The following is a 20,117-nucleotide window of genomic DNA, read 5'->3' as shown; positions in this document are numbered from 1 at the left end:
AGTTTGGATGAAGACCAAAGAGGACTCAGGACAAAGATGGATTTTATTAATTGTCATATAATCCGAGATCACTAATAATTTAGAGTAATTTACTTTTTAGCTAAATATCACTGGCAAAGCGTCTAGTAATCGTTCCCAACAGAATAACTAGATAGCTCTCAGTGGATGCCAGATATTTATATTAATATAACAGACAAACACTTCGGGTACAGTTCGGTATGTAGGTTCGGAACTTTGTCAACGTGCGAACTGTAGTGAAATCACAGAAATCATTAATTTGCCCAAGTTGTTCACGGGTTATCGTCAAGGAAATACAGGAGCGCACGAGATCCGCTCGAAATCGTTTGCAATGGATGCCAAAATAAGGAATATATCAGTGGAATATTTACCTGAATGGTAGCCAGTGCATGATCTTACAGTTGTATTGACATTAAAACGAATCTTACCTGTCATAACTCCATCGACTGTAGGACATACTCTTGTTGCTGCCGACTCCATCCATGATCGTATTTTGGCTGCCGTTGATTAAATGTTCAGTCGTGGAGCGAATCATTCATGAATGGGCGATCTGTGTGGAGATATGCCCTTCCTCGGCGTGACGGGTGGACTGTGTTCCGAAATTAATGTTACTGGTCTTTTAACATGGACTACGTTGTCAATCAATGATTCCCCATGGTAAGGACTGTACCATTTGGGGGCGTTCAGGGAAAGTTGCAGTTTCAAAATGACGCAAAAGACGTTTTCATGTACGGTCGAGATTCACTCGTTATTCATTATGGATGTAATATTTTCAGTGTGACTGTCTGTTTGAAAAATATATATTTATAGTTATTGCTGTTAATGTCTACATGTGTATGCTACAGGCAAGAAATCTGAGGGCCACGATAGCTGTAACCACATCATTACTAACGATGTTTTGAATAATAAACTTAACTTACACGAATCATAGGTAAACAAACAGCAATATTTTAATATTTTGTTTACTTTCATGTTAGTTAAATAGAATAGGACTCAAAGTTTGATGACGACAATGCAAGATCCAAGAACATAGAAATTGGTTGTCCACTAGATCAAATAAATGCTTTTGTGTATCTCGTAATGGTGAGGTTGTATTGTAGCTTATTTAGGAAAGACATCTGTGCCTGGAGAAAGGTTCCTCGATTCTATTATATCTGTGGTTGCTTTAGATGACCTTCACTGAACTTCTTGATAGTGACTTAATTCCATCAATAAATATTGATCTGTTGATCTCATGTATAGATAAGCTTGGATTTCGAGATAGGACATCTGTAACATGGCCCCAGCACCTACTCAAGTGAGGAATGTCAAGACAGAGAAAGCCATCTATTATGAAACTCTACATAATAGGGTGTAAAGGACTCTGGGAACTGTTGTCACCTAAATGTTCATTCAGAATATATGATGAAAGGCTCTGTAGGACATAGGTTAGTCTAGAGATAATGGATTTTAGGCATTTGCATTTGAACAGTGCTAAGTGACACACGGATAATGCAAATCACTTTCAACAATATCTCAACCATAAATTGTAGCGTTCTCTTTTTTATTGTATGAAAAAGCCCTGTCAGTAACTAGAACGTGGCAAGCGGGTGGAATGGTGGCGGGAATGCATTACCAAATCCTGATCGTTGGATTTCTTCTCCGGAACCTGAAAAAGTGCCAAATGCAAATTCACGTCTATCAATGGCGACAGTCACAGAGGGTGTGGGATTTGACTGGGAAGTGGGCATGAGTGAGCCCTGTATTTCCAACCATGGTTGCAGCCTCAGTGGAGCAACTGGCCCAGTTCTAAGGGGAAGTGGTGGGTATGACTGGCACTTTCAAAAGGGGATCCCATAGAGGCTAGAGGGAGACTCTAGCTCCAGCCTAATAATGACTCTATGAAATGTGCCAAGCTGCTTGAGCACAACAGAAAAAAGCAAGGCAATGGCTATATGTTATTTCAGTTATTTTCAATTAAATATGCAATATGTACATTTGGTTGATGTACTGTATTGTCATGGTCACATTTCAAATGAAGTCTAATTCTCTTTGTCATCACCTAAAGCACTTCCTGCTGTAGGGTGATGACAAAGAGAACTGACCAGCTCTCCTCCATTGCTTGCTTCTACATACTCCTGGTGAAAATTGTAGAGACATAGTCTGGTTATAGTCAATCTACTGTATATGTGACTATAGTGTAGGCCAACTGGCAAGGTTTCTCTGGATGCTACAGAGATAGTTCCCTCTCTGCATGAGGACCTGGTTGTCTTTCGTCACTCCCTACAGATTTAGGGAGGGGGTTATGCTAAACAAACAGATCTTTCCCACATACTCTACATACTTCAAAGGCAAATTAATTACATGGTACGAGGAGCTGATAGAACGAGTGTGTGCATTTTTTTTTAATAGCCCAGGGGTTCATTTTCAAACAGTAGGCAAATTGTGCCCCACTAAGCCACCCACCATCAAACCGGACAGAAGAAACAGAAACAGAAGAAGGCCTTGCTAAGTGACCTAGAAGTGATGCAGCTCAAAAATGGAGCGTCTACAAAAAAGGAATAACAAATAACATTCCAACTGGCCCTGCAATGCATAGCGGAAGTAATGGTGGGCTCCAGCGTAGCAAGGGGGCTAAGGCCTCTCTGTGTGGCACGCTGGAGCAGTTAGGCAGAAAAGGAAAAGTGGAGTGAGTGTTGCTCACATGTTTCCTGGCTGTCAAACTCCCCCATGATCTACGTACCAGTTTCCGCCTATTCATTCATCCTCACCGAATACCCATCCCTATACTCCTTGACCTGGCTGACTGGTTAGAGTTCAAACTACATGTACAAGTCTAGATTCAGTAGCAGCGCAAAGAAAGAGAAGGAAAGCAAAGCCAAAGGACAGCAGTTACAGATTGTTCATGGTGCTGTGGTCTCCTTCACTATCTCTGTAGTAGCAGAGCTTCAGTAAGCATTCTGTATCACCAGAGCCTTCACCACCAGCACTTAGGCCTGGTTGAACATACATACCCAGTCCGGACAGAAGAGATATCGGCCTTTACAAGATCTGCCTCTACAGCCCTTCCAAGGTGTGCATCCAGTTCTGCTCGTTGGCTCCGACCACCCTCATTTAATCACCCTGGTGGAGTCTGTGCGTCTAGGGCCCCCTGGGGTCCCAGCAGCTGTGAGGCCCCGTCTGGGATGAACACTACAGTGTCCAGCACATGTGATGAGGCATTACCTAGCCAAGCAGCAGTGACTCTTCACTGTCACAACATCCATCCCATCAGACATCTACAGCCATGTAGAAAAGTTGTGGCAGATGGATATACTGCCTTGGCGAAATGAAAGGCTCAGCGCTCGCTCACGCCAAGATACAGAAGCCATAGCCCTCTTTGAGAGCCGAACAACTAGAACAGACATAGAGGGAGGATACTGCTACGCAACCCCTCTTCAGGTCCAGAACAAGTCCCAACTTCAAGCCCCAAAGGAAGCAGTTCTACCCCAGCTACGTGGCATAAAGAGAAGACTGGCTAGAGAACCCGAAAAGGCAGCAGCATATATTGCCAAAAGTAAGACTGCTGCCTGAGGACCAGCCACTCCTCCGATTCCTGTGGAGGGACTTAAAGCCGGCGTCTATGAGTGGAGAGTGCTTCCCTTTGGCACAACGTGTTTGCCCTGCTGTGCTGTGTTTGGCCTCCAGAAGCACATCATGGACCACAGCAAGCTATGTTGATAACTGTTTCAAGAGTATGATGTCTGAGGAGGATGCAAAGGCCCTGGTAGATCAGCTGCAGGAGACTCTAGGTAGTGGCGGCCTCGAACTGAGACAGTGGGCAAGTAATAGACTCTCAGTCACTGCAGAGATCAGACAGCACAGCATTGGGAATGGCACAAGGCCAGCTGTATGCCCATAAGTCTACCCTGGGACTCCACTGGCACTGCCCCTCATACATGCTGTCCTACAAGCACCACCCCTTTAAGCACTCTGCCACAACCATGCACACAATATACCAGGTGTTAGCGAGCCAGTACGACACTCTGGGGTTTATTGTGCCATATACCACCAGAGCTAAGGTTATGGGAAAAATTGAGAGATTGGGATGACCCATTGCTGCCTGATGCTCTGCTCCTCACTTGGCAGGAGTGGGAAAGTGAGCTTCCAGTCCTACAGACCAGCATACTGCGGAGATGTTACAGCAGCCCAGATATGGACTCTGCAAGCGGTCAAAGGAAGATACATACATTTGACATCTCAGAAAGGGCCTCAGGCTCTGTGTTTTATCTTTGGACAGAGGCCCTGGTGGGTGACGTGCCAGATCTTGTGTAGCTCCGGAAAAAAAAAAAAAATCCATCCCTCATCTGGAGCTCTGCACAGCTCTATCCAGAGTGCAGCTATCCAAGGTGCTGAAAGAAGATTCAACCCTCCCTATTCACAGAGTGACACTTTGGACAGACTCAACTACTGCCCTCACCTAGCTGCAGTCAGATTCTTGTAGTGGGTACACGCATCACTGAATTCCAGGATCTGACTGACAGGTAGACATGGCATTATGCAGATTCAGTAAGTAATCCTACTGATATCACCCGGGGGAAACTCCTTTCAGAATTTACAGCAGACAGCTGCTGATTTCAAGGGCCAGCCTTCCCACAGAAGAGACCAGACCAGTGACTCTCCGAAAAGCCTATAAAGCCACAAATCTCTATCTTTGCTCTCCCCTTCCCTATTCGATACCAAGAAGAAACATATATATATATATATATTTGTTATATTGTTAAAATAATAAAAAGCACACATGTGTGTTTTTATTATGTATTGCGCAAGACAGAGCACAATAACTTGTTGGCATAGTGAAAGCCTTCCTATTCACCACTAGTCAGTTTTACCACTTTGTTTTTCAAAAAGGGGCGTGGCCGCCAAAAATACATCACATAGACACCATGTTGCTCTGGTCCATGATCAGGGCTTGTACAAGGAAGAGTTATCCACTACACCCCTGTTCAAGACACAATTAACATTTTCTCAGTTATAGTTGCATAACGGTTTACATACTGGTACCTAGTCTAAAAAGTAAATCCCAGACTTAGCTGTTTAGTATGAAATGTTGCCAACGTCGTTGTACAGTACCTTCTTTTCAACTGAATAGGAAAAAACCTTCTGTGCATAGTACTCAGCACACAAATTAACTAAAGTTGATTTTAAATAACACTTGTCTGTACGTATTACTCTATTTACTATTTCTAATAAGTAAAGAAGACAAAATATGAGTTGACAACGGCAGGAAGTACCTACCCACCCAAAAAGAAAAAAATTGTTCAGCCAATGGAAAAATAGCATAGAAAGTATCAGTACGGTTTCTAACTTCTGTTTGGGTAGGCACCCTACAGCCCGCCTCCACGGTCGCCCACTGCCCTCCCCTGTTGTCGTGTTCAGGCACAAACACACAGAGCTCTGAAGCAGGCTGATTCGCTGCACAAAGTGTCTCTCGGAGCATGCTGGGGGAGGGGTGTTGCTATGACAACTATGAACTCTGATGGCTCAGACTGCACACACAGGGCACGGCAAAGCAAGTAAGAGCACACACATGCTCATAACGTGTAATCTGCTCTAACCTATTATTATTACACAGGATGCGAGAACACACAATTTTTCAGAACTGATATCTGCTCATCAACATAATCCTACATTAATATTTAAGACTGGCGACCAGCTGGTAAATCCAGCCCCTCATTGAGCCCAAGTTGAAAATGATGATGATTGTGAAAGGTTTATTTATTGATTGATATTTATTGATAAAGACGAGTGGATTATAGCCTCTATTAGCCCTAATGCCTCTTAATTTGATGTCTTTCACCCAAAACAAGATAGTTTAAGTCAGTTTTATCCAATCACCTTGTCTGAACTTTAAGAAACAGTGTCACATATTCAATTAGATGCAATTTTATTTATATAGCGACAAAACAATAAAATAATCTCAAGGCGCTTTACAAAACCCAGGGCCTGAACCCCCATGAAGCAAGCACATAGGCAACAGGGGCAAGGAAAAACTTCCTCTTCACAGGGGAAACGTTGAGCAGAACCCCAGTTCATAAGGGGGGGGGGCATCTGCTTGGACCAGACAGATAGAGGTAGAGGGGCAGAAGGGAAGGGAGGGGGAGATTCAGGATAAGCACGCAAGTATACATGGGGCAAATGTACACGATACAGTGTCTTCCAACCCTCGTCATGTAATACTGACAACGTTTTCACTAAAAGTAATGAAATCTGTTGGCCCTGTTTGCTTCCTGTTTTAAACAGTTCCTTGTCAAATGGTTGTGTCCCTGATTATTTGCAACTGCTGGTGCGAACCCACTGCTAAAAAACAAATGTGTGGATCCCTCTCTCCCTCAAAATGAGACAGATTTCCAAGTTACATTCCAGAAAAAATGGTGTCCAAACAACTACTCTCTGCACTGGGAAATAACAATATTTTTTTAGAGAAGTATCTCAGCACTGAGACAGCACTGCTTAAAGTAACACTATGCAACACTTTGACAATTTAGAGGTATGGTTTTATCGGCAACTAGTTTTGGTTCCATCCTCAAATTCATTTTGATAGCATATGGTCATGTGAAGGTCAAATAAACACCTGTGTCTTTCCCACTAGCCATCCAGGATATGCCCTATGTAGTTCTGTGTTTCCTGGCTGGAACACCTTCATCATATCTGAATAGGATATTCTGTGTCTCTGTAAACCAAAACAAAATCAGAATAGAGGATCATCAGTAATTCCTATAACAACTTGTATGAAGATGTAGCTAAAGTTTTTTTTACATTTCCTAATGTTACATCAAATTGCGAAACTTCAAGTCAATATGTCAGCGCATATTTGAGAGATTTAGAAGAGGAGGAGGAAATATTTGAGTTAATGCTATTGAGGAGGAGAAAATTCAAAAGGTGGAGTGTGAGACCGCAAAATACGTCAAGGGTAGATAATGTGGAATTCTCTCTTGTTCAGAAGTTGAGGGAGATGGATGAGGAGGAGTTTTTTGGTCATTCCAGGATGCCTCGTAGCAAATATGATTCTCTTGCAGGACGTATACTTTTTTCACCACCTGTCAGAAAACACAAAGCAGACACATCATTTTCGGTACAGCGGGATGTTAAATCACCTGTCCCTCAGACCTTCCACTTCTGCTTGACCATTAACACACTGGAATCAATAGATCAATATTTCCTCACAAGAATAAATACATGTTTGCTGATCCCTGTGATAGAAATGTGGATATTTTCTGACCAACTCAGTGAGTGTCTCCTCATATCTGTCCATCTTGATACAATGTAGCAACAAAGTAAACACAGCCACACACCGTGACCATGGCAGCACACCAGAACTTTGAGATGCCATCCAATCAGAGTGCGCAACAACGCCTGCAGCCTTTCAAATTTTTTATGTACATGACAAGCTCTGTGACACCTTAGCAAACACAAAATTTGCCTCTTACGTCATTTTTTGTTGAGCGACACTTGTCACCTGGGCTACAAAGCTTGTCCAATCATGTTTTTTATCATTTTAGAAATATTTAAAAAATAAGGTCTGTGTTAACTTTAAAAGACACAGAGACCATTTTGCATGTCTTCATCTCATCACACCTGGATGACTGCAACAGCATTTTTACTAGCCTGGATGCCAGACGAATTTAGCCCAGCCCACAAAATTTTAGGTCGGGAAGTTCGGTCTGGCATTGCTCCGTTGGGGAGAAATTATGCCCGATCAAAAACTTGACCAGACCAATCAAATTGGCAGGGCGGGCTTTATACGATGATGGACAGATGATCAACCGTAACGTAATCAACTACGTCACCAAAGCGTTTGGGTTGAATTCGTTTTCAACAAACATGGCTGCCGCTGGAGAGCTGAAATGTGGAGATTCGAGATTGTTTTAGAAGACATTGACAGCACATTCATTTTGAAAGAGGAACAGAGAAACGCGATCAAGGCATTTGTCGATCGAAAAGATGTTTTTGCCGTCCTTCCTACGGGATCCGGTAAAAGTTTAATGTATCAGCTGGTCCCGATGGTCTACGTTATGGTCATATTACGGTGCTCTGATTGGTTCTAGGTATATCCAATTGAGCGAAGAGGCATTTTTTTTCTGGTTCGGTTGAAACACGCCCCATAATCACAGCCCAATCGAGCCGTATCAGACTCATATTCTGACTAGAATTATGAGTATGACATCGTCAGGCTACATTTTTACCTGCCTGAACCAAAAATCTATTAATTGGCTTCAGACCATACATAACTCAGCTGCCAGGCTTCTTACCAAAACCAAGAGACATGATCACCTCAGTCTTGTTTTAGCTCTACATTGGCTCCCAGTATGTTTTCCCATAGATTTTAAGATTTTGGTGTTTACTTTTAAGGCTCTTCATGGCCTCTCTCCCAGTTATATCTCTGACTTCTTAGTAATTCAGCGAATTGCTCCTCGCGGTTCTCTAGCTGTCAGTTCAGTGTGTCAGTTAAAAGAACTCTGGTGTTTGTACCCAGTCATGGATGGGAAACAAACATTGTGACTCAGACAGAGCTATAAACAATCCCAGCCAATCAACACTGTGCTTCAGGAACACAGAAGGGAGGGGTATAATTTAATTGTCGGTTGTCTGCTGGCACTGTGGGAGATGATGTGAGAATTAAAAATGAAATTTTTGTTGCAAAATCAATGTGGGTCCAGAAATGTCGAAATGAAACAGACTATATAATCTTTGCTAAGGGAAACAGAAGACTGATGTGATTGATTGATAGATAGATAGATAGGTAGATAGAAAGATAGATAGATAGATAGATACGTAGATAAATAGATAGATAGATGTAGATACGTAGATAGATTGACCAACCAGCCCTGTAGATTACTATATTAATATAGGCCTAATATACGTATAACATAACATAATATGCAGTGATGATAAAAATACTAATAATAAAGTAAAAAATATTATTTTAAAGAAGAGTACTGATGGTTTAGTGTTAATGGCTCACGTGGCACATGCGTACAAGAGCACCCCTGCTCAAATAAATCCTAGAGGAAACACTGTCATATGTCATCTGGGTTTAATTAAGTTAATTATGTTGTTGTACTCTTCCATGGGTAGTCTTTCATTGTGCAGATTTTTGCAGTGTGAGTATCCACTTAAATAGCCTAGCCTATCAGAATAGAAATTGAGAAGGTTGTTGTTTAATTTTCATTCTATAAATAGGCCCAAACTATGGAGTAATGGATGTAAATTAGTGTATATGTAGGTTGTGAAAGATCATGAAAATTTAATTGAGGGTCCTTGAAAATTCATGGGGTAGATGATGAACAGCGTCAGTTACATGACAGAGAAAACCTTTCCCATTTAAGGGATTTAGGTTAAATCCTCAGAATAACCAGTCTAGGACTAAGGGTTAAAGCAAGTAAGGAATTTCGCATAAACTAGCAAGCTAACTAAGGCTAACAGACATATCTTGCAAATACAAACAACAGCACAGTTGGCACTGACAAAATGTAGCTTGCTTGTCATACTATAAAAGCTGGATTTTGGACCACATGCCACCGAATCATCAGCCTCTCTCCTATTTGTGATAAAAAAGACCCCTGAGATATGACACTGTGGTGCAAGGCTAAATGAACAGCATACAGTAGGAGCATGGTCACTCATGCATGATTCATTTCAAGAAGACATTGGGGGTTTCCATAGCTAACAGTGTTAACAGTACTGCTCTGAATGGAAACAATATAGCACTAATGAAGTTTGAAAGGTTGCATGTCTGATAAGGTTGAACAGATACTTTGCCTGACCTCTTGATGTGTAATAATGGTGAGGCTCAAGCTTAGTCTATAATTGTTACATATTGTATTAATAAAAATAAGTCAAGATAAGGGAGGTAGGGTAAGACACACATTAGGCCACATTTCATGGGGCAACGAGCACCATGAATGGGCTTCACGCATTGAGAATAGGTGGGGATACCTATATTTTCTAATTTCATTGACACAAAGCAGGGTGCAATGAAGTGTAAATAGGTTAAGTGATTAGTGGATGTGGCTATGAAGTCATTCTTTATCAGCCAATCACAAGGATTCGACCATACCATATTAACGTTCACACAGTGCTCAGTAATGGGTCTACAATAGAGCAAACAACGAATGTCCGGTCGTGAATGGGGCAGTTTAATTCAGAAGAGACCGAGGATCTGGTGCAGGAGGCCTGCCCCACATGAAATCATTTAGAAGTTTCATGGCAAAAGGTGTTGCTTTGAAGGACCTGATTTACACATGGACTTCCCATGTCTGTGTGCACACACCCAGCATTGCGCTGACCCACCTATGTTTGCGACTGAAGCCTTGCTCATGTTATGAAATTAGCAAATAGTTTTGCCAAGTAATTAAATTCACTTTAAGTAACGCACGGTGGACTTTGCCTTTTGCCAGCCATAAATGCAATTAGGGCCCATAGGCTTTTACCTGAAATTATCAATATGACCTCTGTCCATTTCCTTGATGTACAGGCTGAAACACAACACAGACATATATTTTCGAAAGCTAACAAACCTGTGGTAGATCTTTTGTATTGACTGTTAGAAAAGCATGAAAACATAAAAGCAAGAAAATGTACAATCAAGGTACTAACTGTATAATGAACTGAAGTACATAGTCAATAAATGAATTAATTGATTGAATAACTTACATAGTTTCCTGATTAAAAATGACACCATTTGATACTTACTGATTGTCTGTCCTGGCATAAAATAAAAGCAGGCTGAGACCAAATGTCCAAAGTCTTGGTGAACGTCTGACCAATGTGGACCATCTTTGGCTTCAATCTGATCCTGCCTATGCACAAAAATGACCGATTTGACAGATGACATGGAAAACATAATATGAACAGTTGTTACTACAGACGTGGGATTTCATAATAAATGTTCATTGTTTTCACATCTCCCTACTCATCATTTGTCTGGAATTAACATAAAATCAATCAAAACAAAATGTCAAACACTTTAGCATAATTGTTTTAGTCATATTTTTATTTTATTTTAAGCACCAAAGGCTACACAAGGAGCTAGCGCTGAATGTGAAAATAAAAACACAGTATGGATCAGATGTACTCGAGCTCTGTTAGGGAAAAGGAAGGATCATGCACTGCTGCTAAACTCAACTGCAGGGCAGACAGGCTCATGTTCTCAACAGCCCACACTTATGAACTTCATAGAGCACAAGAAGCCCCGTGTCCACCTCCCTGGTGGGACGGCCAGGAGGAGACAATCAGAGGTACTCCAGCTCGTATCAGTGGGAACGTTGCATTATGGGCCAGGTGCTGAAGGTCAAGTGAGCCTGAGGGAGTCACCAACTCCAGGACACCAACAAAAGAGGGATAAGTTCTGGACCACAGTTTGACAATGCAGGCTATGGTCATTCATCTTTTATTTTCAGTTAAAAGCAAACTAAGAGAATTAAATACTCCTCTTTACATATACACACAGTTATGCCATGAGAGCATATTCACTTACAAACATATAAAAATACTCGGTAACTAGTCTGATAAGAAAATAATGTATAAAAGTATATAGTAAAAACATTTATTAACGTCTTTCAAAGGATCACTTCAGATCTTTTTTTTTTTTTAATCTTATATTACATGATGATAAAACAAAAACCAAAATATTTTAATTGTATCCCTTGTACTGAAATACACTCATGGAAAAAGGAAGACAAACCTAAAGGTGAAATGTCTTCATAGTGATGTTAACCCTTAATGGTAGTTCTGGAGAGGAGGAGTTACGCTTCAGCCTGTCAGTTACCAGATATATCAAAATGACATATTTTATTGAGTCTTCAGATATGTGTGTGTGTGTGTGTGTGTGTAGAGAGAGCATAAGAGTGTGTGTGTGTGTGTGTAGAGAGAGAATAAGAGAGTGTGTATGTGTTATACAGGAAAAATCTGTCATTACTTAAACCTTCACACCCAAAGCCATGGTCAATAATTCCTTCGGGGACATCTCTTTGACTAATACATATATATATATATATATATATATGACAGAATATGGATTTGCCAGAGAATTTTGAAGGCTGAAGATTCCTTCATTTCACTTACAGAGGTGTTCACAAAAGCTGTAACAGCTGTGGCTAATAACATGTAAATGATTGATCAGTTCTACCTTCTCACTGTCACTGAGTCCATACATTACTTCAACTAAAGAAACTGATGAATGAGGAAAAACATAAAGAGTCAACAGAATACTATCAATGTGGAAATCAGTTCCATATGTAAGGCAAGAGAGGGTGTGAACATTTTCCCAAACCAGATCTGTAAAACCACAAACGTTGGTTGTCCCCTCAAACACCACCAGACCCGACCTCTTACACACTCGTCTTCACCAAGTGAGGAAATGTTTTACCAACCAACCTGAGCGTGCGATAGTCTGTGAAGGCAATGGCTGAGCAAGGAGGGAGAAGAGCTGACCTATCCGGCTACACATGGTTCTGAAATCTTCATTTGAGATGAAAAAAAAAGCAGACGAGTAAGGACTAGTCTTTGAGCCTTTCAGGTAACAGACATCAAATCTACTGGATGTTGGCCTCTAAAACATTCGCAGCACAGCCGTAGGAAAATGACCGATACACGAAATCCCAGTGTTCATGTTGGCTGCCTATATACAAACACACTGGTATATATGTCTACGTTATTACATGGGTCAGGACCAAGTTCATCAACCTTGCACTCAGCACTTAGAAGATTTAATCGTCAGGTTTTAAAAATGTGTTCTCAACTCACACGCATTTCATTTCTGTACAGTAGCTGATCAGCACATGGAGTAGAAATTAAAAGGCATATGGCACGACACACACACACACACACACACACACACACACACACACACACACACGCAAAACAAAGCGTCACAAGATCACCTCATTCTACACCGCCCGCAAAACACATCGCTTGTTTATCATTAACATTCTAATACACATATTGATATTTTCTGTGATTCCATTTCGGAAAAAGTACAAATGTGACTACAAGGCAAGATAAGTCCTTTGAGATACGACATAAAAATAATGGAATCGTTAAGCAAATTTAAGAAGCAATGTTTTAGTGTTGGGACATATTCACACTGAAAGCTGTATGGTTTCTTGTCTTTTGTTGTCATTATGATGCTTTCTATAACACTAGTTGAAGGTGAGCGGTGAGTTCAATAAGATTTTTGTTGTTGTTTGTGTTTGTTTTGTTTTTGTGTTGTTTTGTTGTTTTATTGTCAGTTTGGTTCTTCTAGTAGTGAAGTCCTGGGGGGGAGGGTGCCCGGTAAGGGCCCCCCGCCCTGATAAGGCTAGCACAGGGACTGCTGTCTTAAGTCATGCACATGTAGAAAGGCAGCGGTCATCCACAACAGGATGTGATGTCAGAAGGCAGGGGGGGTGGGGGGACTGGTGACAGCAGCTGGATGACTGGCGGCCTCGTGTGCCACTCAGACGATGACACAATGACAGCCGCTCTTGTCCTTCTCTTTGCGCGTGGGCTCTGGCGAGGGCGGACACTCCTGCTCCTGGAACTTCCTGTTGGATGCCAGGGGACAGAGCCGTAGTGTGAGCCTTCATAATGAGTTCATACTTCATCTCACCATCACAGTGTCAGTTACACTAAAACTCGTCTCCATTATAAATGGTTCATCATAAATGATAGATTATGAACATTATTGCTGCTTAGTCATTCATGTCTTTTATGTTCTAAATTGCTCTATAATTCATTCGATATGAAAACTTGGTCCCCGGTATGAGGAAATGACAATAAAAGCTTGACTTGACTTTACTTAATTAATACTGACACTTTACTTATGATATATTCAGTGGGATTCAGACTACAGTAGACAATAGCTTCTCAAAATGGCACCAAAAAACTGCGAGTTAAAAGGATCCCCCCCCCATCATGTTTATTTCATGTCTGAAAAGCTAAAAAAAAAAATAGACTGAAAGAGGTAGCTTTCACACGTGTGTGCTAGAGTTTTGCCTTTCAAGGTGGTGGTCAATTAGCAGTTCCATATTAGGGGGAAATCGTGATTTTACAAGACAAAAAAAGCCTCTCCAGTCACCCACGCAGTACAAGTATCATGTTCAGGACAGCCCCAGCAGCACTGCCTGGTCTCACAGTCCTCTCCCCTCACCTTATTACTCTGACCAGCTCGTGGAAAGCTTGGTCTACATTCATGCGGATCTTCGCTGAGGCCTCCATGTACGTAACCTTCAGCTGCCGGGCGAGCTGCTGGCCCTCCTCCTGGGTCACCTGAGAGAGGAAGAGGAGGAGAGGAAGAGTGTTGATTGGTTGTAATGGGTCATGGACCAACGTGATGTGGGGTTTTCAAGTGACACTCAGTCCTGAGAGCAGTTTTAGATTATAGAGGTTTAACTCCACCTGGTGGAGTATAGAGGCATTAGCAGTACAACATTGGCAACTGTGTGACTCTGATATAGGGGTCATGCCACATAGTGACCCAGAATTCCTTTCACATTTCCAACAGATGTTATAATGGTCTCTTCAATGCGAAAGGCTAACTAACTAACTAAGAGATACTAACAAAACCATGTGTCTATATATGTAATACAAGCAATTATTTCTACAGCACATATATAGTCAGTAATACACTCTCCTATAAGGGGTGGGGGTAACTATACATACATACTAATTCGTACCACAAGATGGCAGTGTGTGTATGCTATATGACTCACAGCTCAGTCCTGTCTGAATGCATGATTATGCAATGTGTCTCACCTGCTTTGTTTTGTTTCTATTCAGACTTAATCTGATGGTCCCTCAAACATTATTTCACCAAGATGCCATATTCCGCTTATAAGACTGACGCATCCTGTGCTCTGTTAAGTATTTGTAATTGTGTATGAAAGGTGTTTGGTGGTATAGATACAGAAATACCATGCTGTTTCGCTTTAAAACATAATGATATGTTTGAATATGCAGTACAAGGCTCCACAGGAGCAACATTAAAGGCAGATCAAATGCTTATTAGTCCATAATCCACCCCTGCCCGTAATTGGTGATTAGCTCAAATTAGGTATTCATCATTTCATTGTATCAATTTCCCTCATTATGCACACATGAAAATAGCCACATTGTGGCCCACTCTTGATTTCTACTGCAGTGGTTTGGGGTTCCTGATATGAATATTCACTGAAACAAGAAAGATATCATTCTGAATGTCTATGATGACAAAAGATGATCATGAAAACTACACAGGTTAGTGCATATTTTGAATAAAATATTCCCACCCTCCACTGTTCCAGTAAGAACTAAGTGCTGATTGCTTGCTTGACTGACTGAGTGCTTGCTTGACAGACTGCACTTCTCTACTCTGAGAGACCTTAAAGTACTTTAGACCTGCTGCCTCACACAATCAGTTAGTTAATTGTTGATAGTCCAAAGACCCGTGGTCTGTTGGAGCGTGACTCCTCTGAAGGGAATCTGGTGTGTAGGATGGCGAGGATGACAGCCACACTCACCTGCCTCTGGAGTTCCAGGTCAGCCTTGTTACCCACAAGGATCATGGGAAATTCATCCCGATCCTTCACTCTGAGAATCTGTCTTTGGAACTTGTAGATTTCTTCAAAGCTGTGGAAGACATAATCAGACAGGCAAAAAAAGGTTCTGTGAGAATCAGTTCACATGGATAATGGTTCCTCTGCGCCTCCCAGCTCTCTATCTGGAGTTCCCCCTCTCCTCTCAAATCTTCCAGGAATGCAGTCTCTCGGCCACATGAATGAATCCACCCCTGCAACCCCCCTCACAAACCCGGCCGACCCCACACAACACACACACACACACACACACACACACACACACACACACACACACACACACACACACAGAAAAATACACGCGCACACATGCGCAACACACGAGCAGCTGCCACATCAGGGCTTTTATGAATCAGATCAGAGGACTTCTCCAACGGTCGCCCCATGCACACAACAGCACACCCAGACAATGAAAGAACTCCTTCTCTTTCTCTCTCTCTCTCTTTCTCCCTCTTGCCCTCCCTACCTCCCTCCCTCTCTGAAGAGGCACAAAGTTGCCTGGCCCCAAACACAAACACTGCGAGAATACGCCACTACATGCTGCCCCCCCCCCCCTCCCCACCATATGACAGTGCTTAGGGCCTGGTGGGAGTGCTGGGAGGGCCTGAGTGCCTCTGCACAGTGTTGTGGAGGGATCGGTAAACAGTGAAGTGGCCCTCTTACAGGGAAAATGTCAGAGGGAACCTCGCGGTGAAAAGGAGCCAATGGTAGGCAGACAGCTCAGTCAGCTCCTAGTCGGCTGTGAACTGGCTAATGTAAACGCAGGAAGGAAAGGCTGTTTACAACATAAACACACAGCAAGGGGAGGACCCTAAAGGAACATTCTCTCCCCCTCTCTCTCGCTGTGATACACACACACACACACGTAAAGAGACAAGCAAAGATCTGAGTTCCGTGCATATACACAACACTGTCCTCTGAAACCTAAACCACCACCCCCCCCCCCCCCCACACACACACACACACACACACAAACATCATAATAAAAACATAAACACACAAACCCATTAACTTATAATAATAATGTTTTGAAACTGGATTACTTAAGGCAGTTGTCATCAGTAGGGACGGGGTGAAAAATTGATACATGCAAACACAAACAGTGGAGGGCTAATATGTGTGTGCGTGCGCGCTTGTGTGTGTGTGCGTGCGTGTGTGTGTGTGTGTGTGTGCGTGCGTGTGTGTGTGTGTGTGTGTGTGTGTGTGTGTGTGTGTGTGTGTGTGTGTGTGTGTGTGTGTGTGTGTGTGTGTGTGTGTGTGTGTGTGTGTGTGTGTGTGTGGTGAAAAAGAGAAAGTAGGCAAGAGTGGAAGAGACAGTAGTGTACAAATACCCAGGAACAAAGACAAAGCAGAAAACAAAACAGACAAACCAATAGACAGATACAGAGAGTGAAAGAGAGAGTGGAAGAAAGGGCAGGAGAGGAAAGGAACAAATAAAGGGGGGGGGGGGGGGGGGGGTGTGTGCGTGAGCAGGACGTGACAGTGGTGCCACTCACCTTCCCCTGTCTGTCACAGAGAAGACCAGCAGGAAGCCCTCTCCTGTCCTCATGTACTGCTCCCTCATGGCCCCGAACTCTTCCTGCCCGGCTGTGTCCAGGACTAACACACACACACACACACACACACACACACACACACACACACACACACAAGGGCAAAGAGACACACAGAAACACAGACACAGACACAGACACAAACACAGATATTCAGATATACATGGAGACAAAACACATATAATACAAACAAAGCCTATCCAGACACACATACTTACAAACACAAAGGTAAGCAGTGGATGACTGTACTTTCAGACACCAAGCATTTTCAGCACTTCATATACAAAACTCAATTCATAAAAGATATGAAATCCATAATGAGCAGATCATGTCTGACCATGGCCCCGTGCTACAAAGCATGCACTTAGCTATGCCTTAAAGCCATCCATCACGGGCCTGGTGCCCCAGTAGAGGATCTTCCCCCCCTCCGAGTGAGTCCTCTCAGAGAGGAGATATTACCCACCGACCAGCAGCCCACATCCTGTTCCTCTCCAGGCACAGGCCTCACCAGTCATATCCTAATGGCTTTATCGCCTGATTATGGGATGGCCAGTGGATGGCTGATTTGCTAATTCGTGTGGCGGGGCTTTCAGAGCTGAAGGCTCTTGGGCCAAACTGCCTTCACCCTCCCCTCCAGCACTGCACTCCTTCCTTGTTCCTCTCTCCCCGGGTTGACACTTACTGTCCAGTCGAGCCGGCCTCTCGTCAATCACGCACTGCTTGGTGTACGAGTCTTCAATCGTGGGGTCATAGTCTGTGACGAAGTACGACTGGAGGAGAGAAAGGAGAGACGGAGTGAGAAAATGACATGCGCGTTCACACTTATTTTTTTCCACTTTTTTGACACACACACGTGAGGTCCTTATCACATGGGGCGGATTCATCACACTGTGTTCCTCAGAAGTGTGTGGAAAGCAGAGGGGAACAGTCATCTCTTGTGCTTCACTTGAGCGGAGCCATTGAGCAGAAAACAGAAAGCCTTGCTGACCTCTTGCCACCAGTATGCAAGCACAGAGGACACACACACAGATGCTCACACACACACACTGTGAGCAGCGTTTATTTTGAAAGCTGGGGTAAATAAGGGACTTGCAAAACACACTCGCACCCATGGACACACTCTTGACAAAAACACATAGTACATATACACACATACAACCCACAAAAGGTTCTATTTTGGTCTTAGGGTGGAAAAAAAAGTTGTCGGATCACATGTTTCCAGTACAAACATTGCTTTCGTGTCAAAGGCACCTAATCACTAAAGGCCCCCTACTTCCACATTACACTAATAACTTCCAAAGGGCGTTAATTAGAGCATTATCCGGATCTGGCAACGCTACTGCCCATCTACACACCAGACGTGTGTGTGTGTGTGTGTGTGTGTGTGTGTGTGTGTGTGCGTGCTTGTGTGTGGAGGGGAGGGATTTAAAGTGGTGCATTTTTCTCATTTTTCCCATGTTTTCTGGGCCTCTCCTTGGGGAGTGAGTGGGTAAGTGACGACAGCTGAACACTCTGTACCGAGCCTGTCTCCTGCTGGACGGGCACGGGCACGGGCACAGCCACGGCGCTTTGGTGGCATGAGTAAACATCGGCGCTGACGGGTCAGTGCAAGACCTGGAGGGGCACGCAGGTCTCAAGGCCCCGAGAACTCACGAACATAAAGAAATCACAACACACGAGAAAACACACACACTCTGAGGGTAGGTTTTTTGTTGCTGTGACCCTTTAACTTCCTCACACACCATCTTAACTCAAAGTTCTCTCCAAAAAAGAGGGTTATGGGTAGGCGGTTCTGACAGTGAGAACTTTCCCTGCAGTCCACTTAAAATGCACCTGAAGTCGAGGCGACTCCCCTGCCTCACACACTGACGCTGTTGTGGCAGTGAACAATGCACAATGTCTTCTCAAATTAGGCCACTGATACTGAGGGACTTTGCCTTGAGAGTCTGTGCTCCCATTCTCTCTCTCTCTCTCTCTCTCTGCCTCTCTCCGCTTTCATCCCTCGCTTCACATTCCGTCTCTCCTAAGAGCACACGCCTCGTCTTACCTCACTCCCTCGCACTGTGGGACACCCTGGACTCTTTTTGTCCACATCTTTTTTCATTCTTACTCTCTCTCTCTCTCTCTCTCTCTGTGTGTCTCTTGCTCTCTGACTTACTTCTTGTAATTTCTCTCTCTCACTCGCTTTCTGACACACAGCCTCTCTGTATGCGTTGAATCACATCCTCATGCCCGCTGTTCAATAATTCATGGGCAGCACTGCATATGTAGCCTGTTTCCACACCACACGTCGCAGTGTGTGTGTGTGTATGTGTGTGTGTGTGTGTGTGTGTGTGTGTGTATGTATGGAAAAAGGCTAGAAATACTAGAATGAGTCTACCTGGAGTTTTCCCTTTTGATTTCCATTACAGATAACCATTTCTTAGTTTATACCCTTTTGATCATACTGTTACTTTGTAGGTGTTTGTGTGTTTGTATGTTTTTATGTGTGTGTGCGTGTGTGTGTGTGCGAGTCCGTGTATACCTGTTTGTGTGTGAGCACATGGGTGTATGTGTTAGAAAGCAGCTCTGAGTAAGCGTGAGAATGCGAGCGCCACGTCGAGGGGGCTGTCTGACATCAAGCGACTGCACTGTTAAATGAGCCCCAACCCTGATGGGCTGCAGCACTGCGCTGACTCAATCATGAGCTCATGGTCTTCCTGTGGTGGGAAATGGCCACACAAACTCTATCATAGACCTGTTATAGCGTTGATCACTCATAATGCATTGCATTACAAAGAGAAAGCCTGTTGTGCTAAAGCCCATTTTGAGGACATTCAGTTGTGCGTCAACACACAGGCTTTCAGTGAGTAATGCAATACATTATGAGTGATCAGTGCTATAAAATGTCTGTGACAGAGTTTGTGTTTCAGAATGAATGCTATCATGGGGGATATGTGTGTGTTGCTTTATCATGGCAGGTAATCGCAGGCCT

At 43.1% G+C, this 20,117-nt stretch overlaps 2 protein-coding genes across 3 annotated transcripts in view; both read right to left on the bottom strand.

Moving 5' to 3' along the window:
- Window positions 1-709, bottom strand: part of tub (TUB bipartite transcription factor) — a 52,636-nt gene extending 51,927 nt beyond the window's left edge. For both annotated transcript variants that reach the window (XM_031569413.2, XM_031569414.2), the window contains exon 1: window positions 447-709. In XM_031569413.2, the coding sequence (XP_031425273.1) occupies window positions 447-553 (107 nt within the window). In that variant the 5' untranslated portion in view covers window positions 554-709. The remainder of the gene's footprint in view (window positions 1-446) is intronic.
- A 10,703-nt stretch (window positions 710-11,412) lies between these two features.
- Window positions 11,413-20,117, bottom strand: part of rras2 (RAS related 2) — a 28,599-nt gene continuing 19,894 nt past the window's right edge. Inside the window, exons 2-6 of the mRNA XM_012834737.3 lie at window positions 17,826-17,913; window positions 17,087-17,189; window positions 15,516-15,624; window positions 14,168-14,286; window positions 11,413-13,562 (exon numbers count right to left, since the gene is read on the bottom strand). Of these exons, the coding sequence (XP_012690191.1) occupies window positions 13,475-13,562; window positions 14,168-14,286; window positions 15,516-15,624; window positions 17,087-17,189; window positions 17,826-17,913 (507 nt within the window). The 3' untranslated portion in view covers window positions 11,413-13,474. The remainder of the gene's footprint in view (window positions 13,563-14,167; window positions 14,287-15,515; window positions 15,625-17,086; window positions 17,190-17,825; window positions 17,914-20,117) is intronic.

This window comes from Clupea harengus, chromosome 6, assembly GCF_900700415.2.
Source record: "Clupea harengus chromosome 6, Ch_v2.0.2, whole genome shotgun sequence".
In the NCBI taxonomy this organism is placed as follows: domain Eukaryota; kingdom Metazoa; phylum Chordata; class Actinopteri; order Clupeiformes; family Clupeidae; genus Clupea; species Clupea harengus.
The sequence above is the reverse complement of the archived record's forward strand: the minus strand, read 5'-3'. Positions and strand labels throughout refer to the sequence as shown.